At 50.5% G+C, this 18,148-nt stretch overlaps 6 protein-coding genes across 13 annotated transcripts; 3 read left to right on the forward strand and 3 right to left on the reverse strand.

Annotated features, from left to right (window-relative positions):
* Positions 1-149: 149 nt before the first annotated feature.
* FVEG_02189 (hypothetical protein) lies at positions 150-1,169 on the forward strand (the record flags this gene model as incomplete). Its single annotated transcript, XM_018889390.1, has 1 exon — positions 150-1,169. The coding sequence occupies one exon, from the start codon at positions 150-152 to the stop codon at positions 1,167-1,169; it is 1,020 nt and encodes a 339-aa protein (XP_018745520.1).
* Positions 1,065-4,205, reverse strand: FVEG_02188 (hypothetical protein). The gene is made up of 4 exons (XM_018889389.1): positions 4,123-4,205; positions 2,962-4,061; positions 2,245-2,825; positions 1,065-2,194 (listed from the first exon to the last, which is right to left on the reverse strand). The coding sequence occupies exons 2-4, from the start codon at positions 3,513-3,515 to the stop codon at positions 1,572-1,574; spliced, it is 1,758 nt and encodes a 585-aa protein (XP_018745519.1). The 5' UTR covers positions 3,516-4,061; positions 4,123-4,205; the 3' UTR covers positions 1,065-1,571.
* A 376-nt stretch (positions 4,206-4,581) lies between these two features.
* Positions 4,582-7,929, forward strand: FVEG_02187 (hypothetical protein). Of its 6 annotated transcripts, none has more exons than XM_018889387.1 (5): positions 4,582-4,965; positions 5,017-5,250; positions 5,474-6,235; positions 6,600-6,779; positions 6,831-7,929. In XM_018889387.1, the coding sequence occupies exons 2-5, from the start codon at positions 5,247-5,249 to the stop codon at positions 7,388-7,390; spliced, it is 1,506 nt and encodes a 501-aa protein (XP_018745517.1). In that variant the 5' UTR covers positions 4,582-4,965; positions 5,017-5,246; the 3' UTR covers positions 7,391-7,929. The 6 variants fall into 6 exon arrangements, with proteins under 6 accessions (XP_018745517.1, XP_018745516.1, XP_018745518.1 ...); XM_018889388.1 differs by having other exon boundaries at positions 4,586-4,923; XM_018889386.1 differs by having other exon boundaries at positions 4,582-5,250.
* A 976-nt stretch (positions 7,930-8,905) lies between these two features.
* FVEG_02186 (hypothetical protein) lies at positions 8,906-14,570 on the forward strand. Of its 3 annotated transcripts, XM_018889381.1 has the most exons (3): positions 8,941-9,252; positions 9,547-11,420; positions 11,472-14,506. In XM_018889381.1, exons 1-3 carry the CDS (start codon positions 9,214-9,216, stop codon positions 14,107-14,109), a joined length of 4,551 nt encoding a protein of 1,516 aa, XP_018745511.1. In that variant the 5' UTR covers positions 8,941-9,213; the 3' UTR covers positions 14,110-14,506. The 3 variants fall into 3 exon arrangements, with proteins under 3 accessions (XP_018745512.1, XP_018745510.1, XP_018745511.1); XM_018889382.1 differs by having other exon boundaries at positions 8,906-11,420; positions 11,472-14,570; XM_018889380.1 differs by having other exon boundaries at positions 8,906-9,252; positions 9,547-14,570.
* Positions 14,571-15,219: 649 nt separating this feature from the next.
* Positions 15,220-16,871, reverse strand: FVEG_02185 (hypothetical protein; the record flags this gene model as incomplete). The annotated part of the gene is made up of 3 exons (XM_018889379.1): positions 15,220-16,443; positions 16,509-16,699; positions 16,751-16,871. 3 exons carry the CDS (start codon positions 16,869-16,871, stop codon positions 15,244-15,246), a joined length of 1,512 nt encoding a protein of 503 aa, XP_018745509.1. The 3' UTR covers positions 15,220-15,243.
* Positions 16,872-17,664: 793 nt separating this feature from the next.
* On the reverse strand, positions 17,665-18,043 carry FVEG_02184 (hypothetical protein; the record flags this gene model as incomplete). Its single annotated transcript, XM_018889378.1, has 2 exons — positions 17,665-17,705; positions 17,797-18,043. The coding sequence occupies 2 exons, from the start codon at positions 18,041-18,043 to the stop codon at positions 17,665-17,667; spliced, it is 288 nt and encodes a 95-aa protein (XP_018745508.1).
* Between the last annotated feature and the right edge of the window lie 105 nt (positions 18,044-18,148).

Raw genomic sequence — 18,148 nt, forward strand, 5'->3', positions numbered from 1 at the left:
AGACGAGGCTGAGAATCAGATTTACATCATGTCCTCTTCATCCTATCACATCTCAATGCTGCACGATACCCAACCTCAAAAGTAACGGCGCTTCTTCAATTCGCTTTGAATTACAACACTCAACCGCAAAATCATACCGAATCGAAACAATGGCACAGTTTGTCCCTCGGCAAAGCTTTGCCGTACCAAACTCGATACCCAAAACGTACTATATCGGCCATCATGCCAAGGGCTTCAGCGAGATGACAAAAATGAAGAGCCACATCTCTCTTGCTCTCGAATGCCGCGACGCTCGGATCCCTTTCACATCACACAATCCCAATCTCGATCGCATCATAGCCGGTAAAGAACGAATCATCATATACACAAAATGCGATTACACAACAGACACTCCAAATCTCCAAAACACACTACGCAAGATCTACGGCGATAATATCATCTTCTGGGACAAGAGCAGACCTTCTACGACAGATAAGCTACTCAAAATGATCAAGAGCGTTGCCGTAGCGCACGATTCAATAGTCGGTTTGTGGGCTATAGTTGTCGGAGTGCCCAATGTCGGCAAGAGTTCAGTGCTCAACGCTCTGCGCTACAAAGGCATGCCGAGGAAAACGGGCAAGGTAGCCAGGACTGGAGGCCAAGCAGGTGTGACGCGCAAAATGGGTACAAATGTCCGCATCCTCGACCCGGAGGGGAAAGATAAGGGCGTAGGCCTAAATGGTGCATTTCTGCTGGACACCCCTGGCGTCTTCCCCCCCTACGTTCGTGACGGCGAGGCTATGCTAAAGTTTGCGCTCGTGCAGGGCATAAAAGACGGGCTAATACCAACTGAGATTCTGGTGGATTATCTCCTCTACCGGATGAACCTCTTCAAGCCGGCCTTGTATAACAGATACTGCGAACCAACTAACGATGTTCATGAGTTCCTTAACGCTGTTGCTTGGAAAGACGGCCTGATAAAGCTAAAGGGGGCTCCCGATTTGCAAGCGGCTGCTAGCAGAATCCTACACTTGTGGCGACATGGGAAAATGGGCAAGTTTGTGCTGGATGATGTATCTGACGAGGGATCAGAGAAGTATCAGCAGTCCATAGACAACCCTCCTTTAAGTCTAAATCAAGCAAAGAAACAGAAGAAACAGGCAATTGCACAAGAGAGGGCAGGCGCCTAGCATTCTCAGGAATTCATTTATGTACTATACGTTGTATACTAGAGCATACTCATTGTACACTATTCAAGCCAATTCTGTCATCTCATGGCAAACTTGATTCGAGTTGTCCTCCTCCATGTCTCTCAAATTGTAAAAAGACACCAATGTCCGAACCCTCGGGCCATACTAGGGTATATATAGAAAGGCAGCCGGAACAACAGCTTCGCCTCCTGAAGCGGTTCCATAGAAAGAATAATATTGACCACAGATTATAGACAAGCTCATACAACTTTGCCTGTTGCATCTGCTGCAGATGCTAGTGACGCCATTTGATGCTCCTAACCGTAAACGCCTTAAATAAGAAATCGAGCGTCGGTCCCTTTCATCTCATCATGATGGACCTACTGAAACAAAACGCTGCCGTCAGGTATACTGGTTCTGCCACTTGACCATATCTCGTGTCAGGACATCCATCATCTCTATACAGTTCAGGTCCTTAAAATCTTTGCCGCCAGAAGAGCCTGCTGTACCCTCATTCTCTACAGAATGGGAATCTAAGGACTTTTGCGGCGATGATTCTCCGTTGCTTGCGTTTCCGTTCGTGCCTGGGGTTGCTTCCGCTGCAAGGTCCACTTGGGTCCTTGAAATAAAATCCATTATCGCGCCGACACGCCGCTTCATATCCACCATATTCAACTTGTGGTGCAAGGCGGGCTTTGACTTGCCATGTCGATGTTCACTTGTGGGTTTCGTGTGTGTGGGGGTGGGTTCTTCGCCGTTCTTTTGAATGTCCCTTGACATGGATCGTGCTGGGGATTCAGCATCCACATCGCGATCTCTCGTGTATTGGTTTCTGCCTTTGCCCTTCTTATGTGTAGCTCTGCCGCCGCGTTTGGCGGTACTTGAGACCGTCTGGTTGCTCGCAGGTGGTGTGTCGGGAACGGGCAGCGCAAGTGCAGGGGTTTCCATAATAACTGGTGTCTCGATGCTTTTGGTAGCGGGAGGTTTAGCAACGGCGGGGGGTGTTTCCTCTGAAGGGTCAGAGTCTGTGCAATGATCAGTACCCTGCTTAATCAGAATGCGCGTTCCAACTTACCCTCTCCTCGTCGCCGTTCTGCGCGGCCTTTCCTTTTATCGGCAGCTTCCTGTCGCTGACGCTCTTTGTCTTCCTTCTCCGTCTTGGTTCGCTGGTTCTTGCTATTCCGGGCTTTCTTGGCTCCATTTCGAATGTTAACCTCCTCATCTGATTCATTGTAACTTTGAACCTCGACCAGCTCAGTGGGAGGTGACGGTGACGTGGAATTGGTTCTCTGTCGCTTTACACTTAACGGGTTCCTTAGTGACGCCAGTTTCTCATCCCGTGGCCGAGCATTTACGGCGATTGATTCTTCACTGTCGCTTCGTCCCCGCTTCGCTCGTCGGGTCATAATTTCTTGTCCATCTTGAGGGACGTCTTCTTTACTTGCTTCAATGGCGCGCAGGAGCTGCTCGTCTTCATAAGCTCGGTCGCGACTATTCATTGTGGATCGACGTTTTGAGGTTTGTGAGGCGGAAGTTGGGCGCGAGTTCTTGCTCGTGCCAGTCTTGGGTGAACGATTGCCTTCCTTGGCAATTGAGGTGGCTCGAGACGTTGCGCGCGACGGCCGGTTATGGGGGACATATTTGGACCATTTTTGGCTGAAAACAAACTTGTCAGTAGTCAGGTTCGTAGCAGGGCCACCAACATGCATTGTCCAGGAATTCAAGCAGCCCGAAGTTCCAGACATGAAATACGTCTTGACAGCAAAAACAGCATGCTGGGAAATCCACTTACCCGTTGCTTGCAGTGTATATTTTATGGAGATCTTTGCGACATTGCTCGCAAAAATATTCCTCGGGGGAACTCTCAGCGCTAAAGATGCCGACACAGGCGCCGTGCTGCCAGACCTTGCAAATGTCGCATTGAACGAAGAAGCCGGTAACATCTTCAGTAAATTCTATGGCATTGAAGAAATCTAGGTCGGCACCTTCCACGGGCGGGCGACCCGGGTATTCTTCTGCATCACAGATACATCGCACGGCTTCGTCCTCCTCTTCTGGGAGGTCGTCGCTGCCATTCGCCATTTCAAAATTGTCGGGTTTCGAAGTCTTGTCGTTTTCGTCTTCGTGGTTGCGCTTTCGCCTTCGACCGAGGAGGGTGTCGTCAAGATCTTCAAATGGCTCCGAGGACAAAGAGGCACTGGGTGTAGACTTGTTGGAGGAGGGTTTGGCGACTGATCTCGTATTCCGCTCAACTCGACCAGACGTACTTGAGGATACAGATGACTGTTGGGATTGTGAATTGGTGGCGCGGGCTCTTGATGACCGTCGCGGCGAGGGTGGTGCCATTAAGGGAGCCGGGTCACCGATCTGAGGTGACAGAGGAGAAAATGGAAGAAAGAGGACGAGAGAGAAGTTGTAGGAAGCAACAACGGCGCGTGGAACAAAATAGAGTAAGATGTGTTCTTCCCAGCGCCGGTCGAGGAGTCGAGAGGAAAGGAAATCGCGAAATTGGGGGTGGTGAGCAAGGAATAAAGATTGTTGAAGCTGGCTAGTAACCAGCGATGAGTGCAACTACTGAAAGAAGAATGTCGAGTAAGGGCGACGGTATCGAAGGACGGATTGGCAAGCAAGCATGTCGAGACCGAGTAAGAACGCCGTGGTCATGACACGAAGAGATGCCGTAACGATGAGTATGAGAGAGAGACGAGTGGGTGGAAGCTTTCTCCGGAACGAGGAGGAGGAGGAGGAGGAGGATAGCCAGAAGAAGCGCGGGCATGGGATGGGTGTGGGAAAGTGGGCAGGAAGGTGGGCGCGGGTCTCACTTTGCTTGGGATCCTTCCCAAAGCAAAAGCCGGTGGAACCACTGCGAGCCCACCTAAGTTATAGCGCTCGCTGTGAAGACTGAGCTCACTAACAAGCTCCGATTACAGGGGTCTTTTGGGGGTTTACGAACCTGAAAGCCTCTTACTAAAACTGCCAAGAGGCAAAAGATTAGTGCCCACGAGCCCACTCACCGCTGACCGGCTTCAGTATGAGACTGTGAGAGCGGTTTGTTTCCGCATCATTTACGGAGTACCTTGGACTGTTTCCATATTAATTGCCCTACCATGTATGCCCTGCATTTTCTGATGAGTGATATCAGAAAAATATTGAATGCCATGTTGTTCGGGTGAGCCACAAAACAGCTGTTTCACCACGATCCAGTCCAGTATAGATTACTCAGGATGAGTTTACGCTCAAAAGGATAAAAGGATTGGAAATGAACAGTTGAAGCTCAAAATCGTAAACACCAATCATGTTCGTCCCTTTTTTTATTGTGGCTGCTGTCAGTAAGGTAGGAATTGGAGAAGACGGGAAGGCGGGACAAGTCATGGTCATTATTACCCTTCATGTATTGGAGGTGCCAGTCTGATTACCTAACCCGCCACCTCCCAACGGCCCTGCCTCTACCTTAGCACATCCACAGATTAGTAGTTGGTGATTCAATCACACTCAAATACAGCAACCTTGGAGGCGTTACCGGACTTCGCATTGTGTTATTCTGGCTACTTGCTTTGATAATTCTTGCTTCATCAATTTTGTCTACGTTTTGTGCCTACTGTGGCGTCTGCGCTCATACAAAAGCATCCTTCGTGTCCACGAACACCCCCTCCATCACCCCGTCCATGACTGGGTAAGCGAGCCCCGGCCTTGAGCGACCAAGAGCGAGCGATTCTGGCAGCCATCCGTATACCTCTTACAGGAATCGATAAAAGTACGAAACGAGCCGAGCTGGTGCAGGCTGGTACTCGTGCCAGTGCGAAACACCCAGTCGTGATATCGGCGATATGTTCTGACCCGCACACAGAACGTTTTTGAGCCCGACCGAACCAAGTTTACCCCTCTGAGCTTCGAGGAGACAAGCATTCATTTGCAAATCACGGTTTTGGTTGTCTCTGCGGCTTGTATAGCTAGTATTGCAGTATTGGGTTTGTTTGCCGCCAACGAATTGTACAAGCTACGAGCCCTCGTTTGGCAGCATTTGCCCTTCGACTGTCGTGTCTGTCGTCATTTAGAACAGAGCATATACAATGTTCGATGGGTACGCCTTCCATTTGCTTTGCATTTGGCCCGTCAGTTGCCAATCTAGCAGGTGTTGACCCTGCAACTGCTTCAAACTGCCAGCAAGGCTGAGCAGCTTCTGACGGCGCCAACAAATCTTCCAATACCATCTGTCACCATGTCGAACTTCGCTATCATTGTGGCGATTCTCCTAATCGTTCTGGTGATCTACGTGCTAACGAGAAATGTCCGTTCACGCGCAGGTCATAATCTCAACATGTCGCCAGATACTGTATCGTCGATGTTCCCGGGCCGACCGATTCGGCCGTTACCGAAACGTCGACTGCGCGAGAAGCTCTCACCAGGGACCGTAGAGACAATGGCGTATCCTCCTTCAACTCAGGAAACAACGCCTCTCTTTTATTACCCCCCTTACAACTTCAGAAAACACACGAGCCCGTCTCAACAAACTCGTCGAGCGGAGGAGGGCTGCAACTATACCCCTCGACGAAATGGGCTGGCGCTACCAGATGGCGAAGACGAAGAGCCGGCTTTGCGAAGCACTCTTGTTACTAGAACACCCCCAGAGATCTTGACTCGTGGGACTCAGCGATCCTCGAAGCCAGATATCCCTGATCCGCAACCGCCGCTTTCCGCAGCGTCCTCTGTGGATGGTTATGATGTATTTGAAAACGCGAACAACAAAAAGAAGCGGAAAATTCCTTCCGCTGGGGAGCTTTCTGTTAATGGTACCCAGGGCTCGAATAATGAGATTGCCATCTCAGCTGGTACAGGACATCCTCCTACCGATGAATCACACAACGGCCGAGCGCACTCCCACTCAGTCTCACATCCAACGACGGGCACTTTTTCATCCAACAATGAGGGGATATCAGGACCTGGGCGGGGCAGGCTTGGGCGTTTAAGGAATGGCAGAAGCCCGCTGCGAGCATTGTCTGATGGCAACAGTAATGCGTGGGCTGGGCGAGGCTCAAAAGCCACTACATCTCAGTGGACAACGGGCGGTACGTTAATCATTCTTCTACTTTTTTCATGCTCTGTTGCTGTGCTTCAAACTCCTACACATGGGTTTATCACTAGCGTTGACATTCAACCGAGTTTCTGAATGCCTTGTGCCGATACGCCTTTCGTTATGGAGAGGTTGTTCAGCCATGGGGGTCTCCTGCTCTGCCCTCCACGGCTTTCGGCTAACAGCATAAAACGGAACGGAGGCTTTCACACCATTCTCCATATCTCTTCCGGTGACAATTCGCACTGCCGCGTAGCTGATGGAATTTCATCCCCCCAAACAGTCCGACCTCGATCTCTGTTTCTTCCACAACTGCGCATCTTGCTATAACAGATTTCTAGCTGCTAACACGAACTTAGAGAAAGAGGGCAGTGGTATAATATCAAATGCTATCGCAAACGCCGAGAAACTTCGACCTCAGGGACAGGAGAACGTGAGTCTGCTTCAGCAACACTCTATCGCAACAAGATCGACTCCAGCATCGACCCAATTCACTTTCACCTGTGATTCCCAAGTTCCTGGCACAATTCAGTGGCCCGGTGAGTACATGTTGCACTGTTGAGACGTTGATTTACTGACAGAGCAGTTAGGTCACTCGAGCAAGCACAGCATGTCAACTCAGGCTGGCCCTGGCTCCTTACCACCTGGCAGTGTTGCTCCTCACGATGGGTCTTCTGTGGCAGCTAGTCGAGGCTCCGGAAGTTCTCGTCGAGACAGCAAACGACGCCTAGACAGATCACTCGAAAGGGCTGCGCGGCGTCGTCGTCAAGAGGCGCGGCGGGATCCCACCAAAACAGCTGACGAATGGATTTGCGAATTCTGTGAATACGAGATGATATTTGGGGTACCACCCAGAGCATTGATCCGGCAGTATGAGATGAAAGACCGCCGGCGCCGACAGGAAGAAGCTGATCGCAAACGACTTCTCGAAAAGGCCAAGGAGAAAAGTCGAAAGGCCAGAAAGGGCGGCAAGAAAGCTGCATCTCGAGGCGAGAATGCTGCCGCTCAGAACCCGCCTCAGGGGCCTAGCACATCTGTGGACATGAACCACAATCATTCAAATCAGTCAGGGGAGGACGAGAACCATTTCCCGAATTCCCCAGGAGATCGCACTGGGCCAGACATACCGACTGAGATCCAGTCATCATAGTTTGCAAGCATAATTCAGTGGAAGGGGCTGCTCCCAGCAATCGTGGTACCTATTCTAGCCTTGATGATCGGGGTCCGTCGGCGACCAACAAGGCTATGAAAGGGGATGTGTACCTAGAAGATATCAGTGAACCAAGTACACTGCGGTGACTGGCATCTGAACATGAGGCACTCTTGCTCTTGAAGATGAAGAAAGGCACGGAGCCCTGCCTACGACAGGTTTTCTTGCTTGTTACTATTGGAGGAAGCGTGGATAACAAGAGACTGAGCTACTCGGTGGGGAGGCGACTCAGTAACGACACGAAAGTGACATTTGGTTTATCGAGGACATGTAGGGGATAGGAATAGGTAGAATGTTGTGGCTTGGGTCACCACAAACAGCACTTGGATTCAACCAGCCAGACCAAAGTCACATTGTATGATAACAGGGCTATCCTAAATTGTTCAACATGTCTTAACCACACATTGCTTGCCTGTTTCAACTTATGAACATGCACAGACTGTTAACTACTGCAAAATTGCGTGAAAGCGACTTGGCTACGATTGAAACGTCCTAGACTCCTAGCTAAGCTATGACGTCAGAAAGCTGTTCAGTTCAGCTGAAGATTTGATCAGGGTGGGTTTTGATCTAGGATATGCGGAGATACGGGGCTTTATTGTTAGCTTACATCTACTCCGTACGTAGTCCATCCATGGTTAAATCGAGGAAGTCAAGAGTGGTTGAAATGTGTTTGCAACAGCATACTAAAAAGAATGCTCCATAAAACTGATTGGATGCATAGGCCATGAGCAGTGTATTATTCTTCTACATATGCTGCATGATTTACAGTCTTGTTGTTCCAGCTACCTACCTAGGTACTAGTACGATCCAATTTGTCTCCCAGGCCTATCCAAATCCCGATACAGAGCAATGCCGCTACCACGAAGATCAGTCCCTCAGTGGGTCAGGGCCAGTCTTTGAAGGAGCCAGCGCGGCCGTGCCTCAGGTCGAGCAACCTAAGAACCAAGCAAGATTAGCCCCCAGATTGTTTATGTTTATTCCGCCGAGCAATCAATCTTTGTACTGTAGATCTCGGCAGGTAGAAACTGGAGGCCTGCCGAGACGGGACCCGACGAGGCACTGATCTACAATTCGAATTACTGATCTCAATGGATCTGTGCAGCAGCAGATGGCATTACTGAAAACCGGAAAGTTGAGGCATTGTGTGTATGTTGGACCAGTCTGTACAACGACAACCACGTGTTGGCCGACGTGGACTGCCGGTGAGTACAGGACGAGGTCTCTATGACATAAATGGTTTATCACTTCAAGCAAAGTCATCACAATTATCTTATTGGACGGGATAGGATGGATTGGATGCAATGCAATCAATGCGCCCTGGAAGATGGAACCACCGGAATAAAAAATTACATCCATGCCAGAAGCTGGGTGGGGTCTGCTAATTGAGGCTAGTAGTGTTGGTGTTAGTGGCTTGATACCTGTCGTCATCAGGCCGGGTCCTTAACGACCTCCACTACCCACCTAGGTAGCGAGCAACCGTGCATGGACATGGAACCTCCCTCCCTCGTCTCCGTCCTTGGAGTCTTCCTCAAACCACTTTTTAAGCTGCGCTACCCTAATTTCCGTCTCAACCCATCCCATCCCATTTAGTCCTGACGTATACACGACATAGCATTTCTTACTACGACTACCTTGACTCACATCTCAGCGTCATTGTTTACTCACCTCCGAAGATCCGTGGCCTTGATCTTGATGCAAGCCGTCTGTTGAGCTGAGCTGGCCTTGCGCCGCTTTCGATCTAGTCAAGCTTAAACCAGCCCGTCATGTTTGGAGGTTCAAGGAGGCATCGTCCTCCCACTCAGGTGAGCCGTCTTCCTCCTCTGCGCTGTTCACTGTTTATTGCGGCTCTTATAAAACCGGTTTTGGCTTTTGGCTTTTCGCTTTTCGCCCGCCACGGAACCCGCTCTGGTAGGCAAAAGCCATCAACTTAAGCTCACCCACTACCTATCGAGACTTGCCGCATTTGCCCATGTCTTTGATTGTTGTCTTTGGCCTTTATCCCTTGATGCGACGCTCCCCCTCTCCATCCAATTCTCGTTTCCTTTCCATCGCTTTCGCAATTACACGTTGTTGCTAACATGGCGCTCTCATCTCAGCCGTTGACCCGGGAGACTGCCAATCCCAATGCTGCGACAGCAGCCGCCTCGGCCTTTCTAAGGCGTGAATCGACGCCATCTCTGTCATCAGCTGCTGCGGCTGCAGCTCTCAAGGCTCGACCTACAACCCCCACCAATGTATCGCAGGTGCAATCAAAACGAGTTGCGCGGAGGAGCGCTTCCGTCTCGTCTACGGGAAGTCGGGACAGGAGGAGTCGGGAACTACATCGATCGCCAAGCGCGAGCTCTATGACAGAACGGACCTTTCGATCACCCTCACCTTCGCCAGCTCGGTTCGCTGCCCCGCAAGCCCAGGATGTTCCTCCAGTGCCCAAGATTCCCCAGCATGAGCACAACAAGACCAATCCGAAGAGCTCGGCCCACAAACGAGCAACAAGCTTGCAAACACAACATTTCCAAACCGCAAGCCAAAAGATGAAAAACGGTCAAACTCAAGGTTCATGGTTTGGGGCAGCTACGGGAAACGATTTGTCTAACGTGCGTCGCGCCCCTGTGGCTGATAAACGGGCATCAGCAGATTTACGGCCAAGCAGTCCGAACTCTATCAATTTCTCGTATCCTCGCTCTATGACAGAGTCTCCAAGCCCATCAAATAATGCAATGGTGTACGATCCCAATTCGAGACGGATGGTTCCTCAGGCACAGCTTTTGATGATAGATCAGACTGTCCGTGATGCATCGGAGAAACCTGTTCGCAAGGAAAAGCATGATGGTTCCAGGACTGGCACTCACTTGTCCAAGGGAACCGTCGGGAGACTTAAGGGCACTGCAGTCGAGCCAGCCTCACCACCACCAAAGGCAGTCGCAAGCCCACAAAGCCCTGCGAATACCTATGCTGCGACAACACAACAGCCTGGGCACCCAGAGGCTGGCCTTGAATCTGAGCTCGAATCAGATCCTGAGTCTGAGCCAGGGACTAAGCGTGAGGCGAAGCTTGAAACCAGCTCCAACTCCAACCTATCAACTGGACAAACATTGATTCAGCAAGAACAAGAACAAGATGTCGAGCCATCGAGCCAGACTATTGTAATCCCACCAGCAGTAACAAAGCCTGAAGCATCGGTCAGAAAGCGCCCCTCTGTAGTGCATGAAGACCCCGAACTAGAGGGGAGGGAACCACGAGATGCTGCCCAGCCGGCGCCTGCTAACGGACGCCCAATGGATGGAGTAGATGCCATCCCTGTGAAATCAACCCCCCCACCTCAACAGTCACCAGAAGCTGCACCAGTCCCAGGTCCCAGTGAGACTGTGCGCCGAAGCCGCGTCCATTCTGAGAGTCCTGCCCGCAGCCCTGCTCGTACAACCCATTTTGCACCCAAGACCGATCAGCTACTCGTTAGGCATGAGCCGCCTCCAAGGTCGTTGTCGCCACGAAAATCCGCACTTAAGTACTCAAGTCCTCGGGATGCATCTCCCTCTGAAGATGGCTCAGATGCGTCTGCTGCCTGGTCAGGTATGGCTGGGCATGAGGAGACAGAACTCTCGCGGAAGAAGAGCGTCAGGGTGAGCTTTGATGATGGAAACACGGCTGTTATAGGGGAGTCTATTCCATCTTCAGATACGGACTCGCCACAAATAGCCAGCCCACAGTCAAGAAAGTCTTGGCACAGCATCATTGGGCGAAACAAAAGAGACTCAGTAACTCTGGACGAGGATGAAACCATGACACCTCGTCCTGCTCTCCCCTCTTTTGGGAGTATTCGCGAGAAGAAGGTCAGGGAGCCTGAAGAGCGGCCTTTAGTCCGCCCTATGGAGAGATCGGCTTCACCTCCGGCTACAGATTCGTTGCCTTCAGAATCGAATCACAAAGCTCCTGCCCAAGATTTGGCGCAGTCAAGTGATCTGGCTATTGGGTCGGTCTTGGCACAGGAACAGGCCTCTCGCAATGAAGCTAATACTTCCAGATACCGGGAACCACTGCCCCCTGTGGTCACTTCCGTTGATGGCCAAGGGTATATAAGCAATAGTGACCTGAGCTCTGATGATGAATCCGAATCAGGGGTTATGTCTAAATCCCAAGCTTCTGCTGACCCTGTGTCCGAGACCCAAACAACTATTAGCAACCCCGGCAGCCCCTCTGAGAGTAGCTCGACAAAGTCAAATCCAAGCGACAACATTCCAACCATTTCGATAATACAGCCCAGTCCTCGGATTCCCGATGAGAATCAGGCAGAGTCGCCGCAAGACTTCTTCGATGTTCCTGGGGGCTTCCCAACCGGCCCGACTGATGCTCCTAGTGAGAGGGCTATCTCCGAGGACGCCAAGGTATCCTCAACAGAGCCTCGCCCCAGTCAATCGCCTAAAGGAGCTGATCAGCCCGCGCCCATTGTAACTCGTCGGTCCTTCGATTCCACCAGTGCTGTTTCTTCAAATTCTCAGATGCATGATATCCAGGAAGAGTCGGAAGAGTCGGATGGGAGCAGCATCTATAGTGACGCCTATGAGGATCTTTCTGACATGGAAGGTGATGGTTTCTTGTCCCTTGACGCTGTAGTTGATAGCCCCGTCGAATCAGCATTCTCTCAGAAGGTATTTGAGAAGGCCATTGCAAAATCCAAGGAAACCGATGCCTCTCAGCAGTCCACGCCTACAAAGACTCCCTCTCAGAAGCCTCTTCAAACGCCCAGTGACTGGGAAACGGCAAAGGCTTATTGGAGAAGTTTGAGTCCCAAGGACAGACGCCAACTCGAGAAGGAGGCCATGGACTCTGACGAGGACATTCCAGCAGAGGCAGCCAGACGTTCGAAACACAAGACAAAGACTCAAACGAAGCAAAAGCAGAAACTTGTTGAAGACCCTGTGCAAGAGCCCCTGGACACTTCAAAAAATGCGCCTGTCTCAGAAAAGTTTCGCAACCCAACAAGAATCTACCAAATTCAACCAGGTACTAGTTGGCCTCGTGATGAGGTTGAGAAGCCTCTTGTTAAGGCACCCGTTACAGAGAAAGGAAAGCAGGCTGGAGGCGCCAAGCTGCGAAAATCCATGAGGGCTGCTGAGGCTACAACAGCCAGTCATTCTGAGCCAGTCCAAACCGGGGGAATGCGCAAATCTATGAGATCCGGCGCTGCTCCTTCAAACCCACAGAACTCGCACGATGGACATTTACGCAAGACCCTTCGTCAAGAGCCTGAGGCTACGACTGGTGTAGCGATGCGCAAGTCGCTGAGGGCCAACGGTTCTGCGGCTAATGGGCACAATACTGCTTCTACTCAGAGAAATGGTGCTCGGCCAGCGTCTTATCAGCCAGCGACCACGTCGGAAACGGTCAAATCGCAGCGTCGAGCACATTCTGAAGACAGGGGCCCTACTATGCGATCTACTGCGAAGCCAACCCTTGCACGACGAGGATCCGACTCGAGCGAAAGCAGCTTCCGACGTGCAAAGGCTGGCGGCGGAGAAGGCTTTGGCTTCCGTAGGACAATGAGAGGAAGTACACGGGAACAGACGGCAGCAGCGCCTCCGCCAGAAAGCGCGAGGGGCAGCAGCCGATTCAGTCTTCGGTCTCTGTCGCCTACTGGATCAGCCTTTCGCCGCAATTCCAACACTAGCTCTCCTCCTCCAGTTATGATGAGCGGTCGTATGCGTCAGTCACTACGCGCTGAGCCCAGTGATGCAGGTTCCTCTCGCATGCGGGTTTCTGGGTTTGGCCGCTCGTCCAAGGGCAAGAAATCCAAGAGCGGCAGCCGCTTTGATGATTCGAGTGATGAGGATGAGGGCCGCCCAGCCTTCAGGAGTCGTTTCGTCGACTCAAGTGACGAGGATACTCCTTCGCCACTTCCCAAGCAGAAGCGTGTACCTAAAACAATGCGCAGTTCTGCCTCAAACAATGCCGCTGCTGCCGCTATGGGGGTCCCGCCTGCTCGTGCAGGTGTCCAAGACTCTCCTGATCTTCCTGACAGCGATGACGAGGAAGAGCAACCTCGGGAGAATGCTGCTCCCAATGGGGCGGCTATCGCAGTTCCTCGGGCAACACTGAATCGAAGCGGTTCGGGGCGAGACGCGATGGCGCCGCAGGCTAACAGCGTCGAGATAACAGGTGGACGACCAGGTCACAAACGACGTGGCAGTTTCATGTCGTCCATTCTACGTCGCAAGAAGGATCCTGCTGACAAGATCTCTCGAAGCACGAGTGAAAGCGCATCGCGTCGGGACACGCACCTGGAACGAGGCCCTGAGCGACTCGCTTTTATTCGAAGCAATAGTGAGAGCCAGGCACATAGCTCACGTCTACACAAACGCGGAGCAAACTGGCCTCTCCAGGACCATCAGAACACTCACGAAGAGGAGGATCAGTTCGACGACGGCTCTCAAAATACGTACGTCGTTGACGAAGAGAAGCGCCCGTCCACCGCTGGCGGTCTTGGTCCTGCTCCGTCCTCCCCAACAACAAAGACGGGCTTCCTTAAGCGTCGCAGTACTTCCCACAGCCAAATTGATGCTGCTAACCACGGCGTCTCAGCTTCGATCGACGGCTCAGAGGTCGGCACGTCCAAGAAGAAGAAGTTTGGCACACTGCGCAGGATGTTCAAGCTTGATGATTAGTAACGTATCATGTTGGCTTTCCTTGGGTACCCTTTTCCTCGTACCATGCATGAATCATGCTTTGCTATATTACACACCAAACTTATTCCTCTTCTTGAGAAACCCAACACACTCGCTCAAGCATCGCTCTCTTCGCAAAGCGAGTTCTCATTCCGTCCCCTATTATAACGCGTCATCGATTTTTGGTATAAGTAATGGATTGGGAACTGGTTAAGTCGGTTGGACAAAACATGTGGTGCAAACCTTGGATTACAAAAAGATTAAGAGTAATATCTAGTAGCTATTTATTCCTAAGTTCTCCAGTTTCATGGCTGTAGTATTAGATACCAGTATTATCAACATAGCGTTAACAGTTGGGATATTTCCTTCGCGCAAAAAGTCACTCGATTCCCAAAACATATTTGCCTACTTTGGTGCTTGCTTCGTCTGTCAATCGCCAACCTCGCACCGTAACTCAGCGTATTTCATGTGGTAACTCTGATGTGTAGTATAAACAAACATAGGGTATACTGGGGAAGAAGAATAATTAAGCTTCTACTTAAAGATGGATAATGAAAAATGTTAAGGTCATGCGATAATTCATTGCCATGTTTTGTGTGATTTTTTGTTCCTTCGATCAAATATGCAGGAAATTTAGAAGCTCTAGGGTAATAACATGCACTCAAAACGTTGCTTTCGTGAAGTCCTAAGCAGCATCTGCAATGCCTTGCTTTTAGTTATAGTTGCCTTATTTATTGGTATTGGTATCAACTGAATTTCCGTTCATTTCCTTCATGAGAGAGAACCCTTTAGTCCTTCTTCAGCTTTGCTGGCAACGCCTCATCCCCCTGATTCGATTATGGTATAAGGAATCATACGCGCGACTTTCAAACTTTCACTTCTGAGCCAATAGTCCTTCATCATATGGCAAGAATTAAGAATATATCAAATAACCATGCAGGCCGCGGATGTTTTATGCATTCGCTCAACACTCCGTGGCCATGCACCTGAAGCCATACGGAGAAAGAAGCAAAGCATTTTGCTTAATATATGAGCTAGGCCCTTGTTTATAAATGGTGTACATAGCCGTGGTGAGACCTTACCACGGCACAGAATAACGGTGGCATGATGGCTTTTAAGGGTACAAAGAATATTTTAGTTTCTGGATCGCGACCTATCACCGCTTCGTGCCTTTTCTCGTTCCAGCAGTAGTGTTAGTTGGCTTTTTGTGCGTCCTAGGGGTACACTAGCTGTTGTAGTAGGAGGAGTTGGGGTGAAACGAGCATCGAGTATAGAGGGCTGTGGTGGCACAACGGGGATGGTGTGATGTTCGAGTCGTGAATGATCGATAGTACTCAAGTCTGACGTGGATCCAAACCCAGATTGATCGAGAATTGTGCCAGTCACCGCAACGTTGGATGTCGATGAGGTGGCTTCTGTAAAGAGTCCAGGTGCTCGAATGTTGTGCGGTTTTGGTTCATTATATCCGCCATGGGAATGGGATCGTGCCATAGGGGGGGTTTCCTGACTCCTTCCACTCTCAAGCGATCCCACTCCGATAGTCGACCTTGAAGAAGCCCCCGACCCTCTTCGCGGTCCGTGGTTCGCTAGGTTTATGAGAGAACGAGCTTGGGGGAGCACACCTTTCTCTCGGTGAATGCTTGGAGGTCGATCTTTCGGGGGTGATGGTTGAGTTTCTTCTTCTATCACGTCCTTGACGACGTCGTTTCTGTATGTAACTGGCCGGACAGGAACTGCTGGTTGTTTCCCTCGTGCCTTCTCGCTCATCGGATATGGGCGGCCTTCCCTGGTCATTCCATTCATGTCCCTAGAGGCTGGTTGGTCGCATTCCACTTTTGTGCGAGCACCTTGAAGTACGGGCCGCTGCAGCGTGCCATTCCTTGGCCCGCTCGGCTTTCCAGCCCCGGCTTCTCGAACGGCCGATTCCGCGCTTGATGATGATTTGCTTAGCTGAGTGGCTTTCTTACTCGTGACGGGAGATGAGGAGGCCAGCTTCTGAGGGGGTGCAATGGTCATTTTCTTCTTCGGCGGATCCGTTACATACACGGGCGCCTCAGACACTGTCGCGGCTGTGCTCCCTGAAGAAGGAATATCGTCCTCATCAGCGGATTCGTGGGGTGATACAAAACGAGCGGTTGGCCGAGGTCCCGATGATGACGGCCCTCGGGCTTTTTTCAAGATTGGGTGGGCGGGTGGCGGCTTTGAGGCACTTGAAGATAATGTTCTCAACGCTGAGTCGGTGGGTTTTGAAGGGCGAGACCCTTGGCTTTGTGTCAGTGATGTGGTTGCCTGAGACTCGGCGGCTTCTAGAATCTGTTTGATCAGGGGTGGTATCTAGGCAGCTCGTGTTAGTTGTCGATGAATGTCATTGTGCAAAGATCAACCTCAGTGGCACATACATCGGGCCCTTCCCATCGATTCGGCGGTCCCTTGAGGGGGACAAAGGTTGGCCCAACCGAGATCTCCTCATAGAGTTTTGCCAGGGCACTGCCCTTGAGAAACCTGCGATCACTTCCCCAGACATGCCACCAAAAGTTTTCAAGTCGGCAAGCAGTCGGATCCTTAAGCTTCTTATATGTGGTCGTATACACTAGGAAAGCATGAGTGGTATTCAATGGCTAAGGGACAATTAGAAATTTACCATGCCAGTATTCCCAAACCTTGTCAGGGGGGACCAAAGGAAAATCAGCAACCTCTTTATATATGTTTTTGGAATTGATGACAATGCCCTTTGGCAGTATCATAGGCATGTTCGAATCCATATCTGAGGATTTTGAAGTCTTCGGCAGCCTCCGCAACGATGGAGATATGTACTTGGTGTGATCAACGTACGGCTGCTAATGCCATCCAGCGATCCTTCGGCGTAGAAGTGTTTATCGACGACTAGCGATGTGAAGCATGGCCGCTAAATTCAATAATAAGTGAAGGATAACGGGCCTATGGTGGAATCGACAGAGGTTAAATGATTGCAGGCACACAGTGTCACTCAATAAACAGCGATAGCCAATTTCTGTTATTTTTGGCCAATCTCCAATTTATGTGCCGTAAACCACTGGCACAGTTGTTTGGAAGTTTTAAAACCGAGGCAAAGGATTGTTCGCTAGTGAATGAATTCTGGATCGCTGAAGTTGTTGTTCCAACGGTCCTGTGATCGGGCAACCAAAACTGGGCTGGGAGATGCAGCAGTTGATGGTTGTTAAGGGCACACAGACGCTGCAGGTTATACAAGATTTTTGTCTCTGTTCTTATTTCGTTCTTCTCGTGTGGATCAATGATTGTCGAACTCCCCTAGGAAGAAACAGCGTTGCAAAGAGAACCTCAAACCTCGATATGGCTCGTGACGCAAAAATTGGCTTCTCGTGTGCAAAAAAGCGGCGAAAGTAATAAACTGTGGACCTTGTGCTGGTGAAGCGAGACAACTTTGGTGAGTGAAACTCGAGTGATGCAGTAGAAAGTTTAGCTCGGCGTGAGCTTTAGCTTTGGCTTTGGTTGTGAACTAAATCGAGGGCCGTTCAGGTGCCGTGTAAGTGTAACAGTGTGTTCGGGGCTGTTTTGTTACATCTGCAGGTTGAAGCCTCTTTTAGGAACGAATAAGTCTGCGCGTCAAGAGGTTAGGGGCACGAAAAGAAGAATGGACAGTTGAAGATATAGAAAATTCAGGGTCCAGAGGTAAAAAAAAGTCTGTACCTGCTAGTGAACCGAAGAAAAAGACGGTGGAGAGCCGGTGGAGGACCTGATGACAATGGCTGAAGATATCGAGTACTTTGAGCTGGGATTTCATGGGTACGTTTCGGACTACTGAATTCGTTGGGTCAATATACATGAAAACTTCAATAGTGGCGGCGAAGTCGGAGGCGGCAGCTGATGCTGGGTTCGAAGTGAAAGAGTACCACTTTGTACAAGTCAAGTTGTCGGGAGACTCCCACGTCTTCATAACCTGGTGCCGATAAGCTTCGGAGCTGATGCCGTGCCGACTCAGCACTTTTCAAAAAGACACGGACTTGCAAGAATAGATAACAAGATCAGTGTGCCGCAAAAA

This window comes from Fusarium verticillioides, chromosome 6 (genome assembly GCF_000149555.1).
Source record: "Fusarium verticillioides 7600 chromosome 6, whole genome shotgun sequence".
NCBI classification, from domain to species: Eukaryota; Fungi; Ascomycota; class Sordariomycetes; order Hypocreales; family Nectriaceae; genus Fusarium; species Fusarium verticillioides.

Coding starts and splice junctions, on each gene's coding strand:
- FVEG_02188 (XM_018889389.1), bottom strand. CDS start 3,515: ATGGCACCACCCTCGCCGCGACGGTCATCAAGAGCCCGCGCCACCAAT. Junction 2,826..2,961: donor ATATACACTGCAAGCAACGG/GTAAGTGGATTT, acceptor GTTTGTTTTCAG/CCAAAAATGGTCCAAATATG. Junction 2,195..2,244: donor AGAACGGCGACGAGGAGAGG/GTAAGTTGGAAC, acceptor ATCATTGCACAG/ACTCTGACCCTTCAGAGGAA.
- FVEG_02187 (XM_018889383.1), top strand. CDS start 5,389: ATGTCGAACTTCGCTATCATTGTGGCGATTCTCCTAATCGTTCTGGTG. Junction 6,236..6,599: donor ATCTCAGTGGACAACGGGCG/GTACGTTAATCA, acceptor ACACGAACTTAG/AGAAAGAGGGCAGTGGTATA. Junction 6,780..6,830: donor TGGCACAATTCAGTGGCCCG/GTGAGTACATGT, acceptor CAGAGCAGTTAG/GTCACTCGAGCAAGCACAGC.
- FVEG_02186 (XM_018889380.1), top strand. CDS start 9,214: ATGTTTGGAGGTTCAAGGAGGCATCGTCCTCCCACTCAG. Junction 9,253..9,546: donor GGCATCGTCCTCCCACTCAG/GTGAGCCGTCTT, acceptor CTCTCATCTCAG/CCGTTGACCCGGGAGACTGC.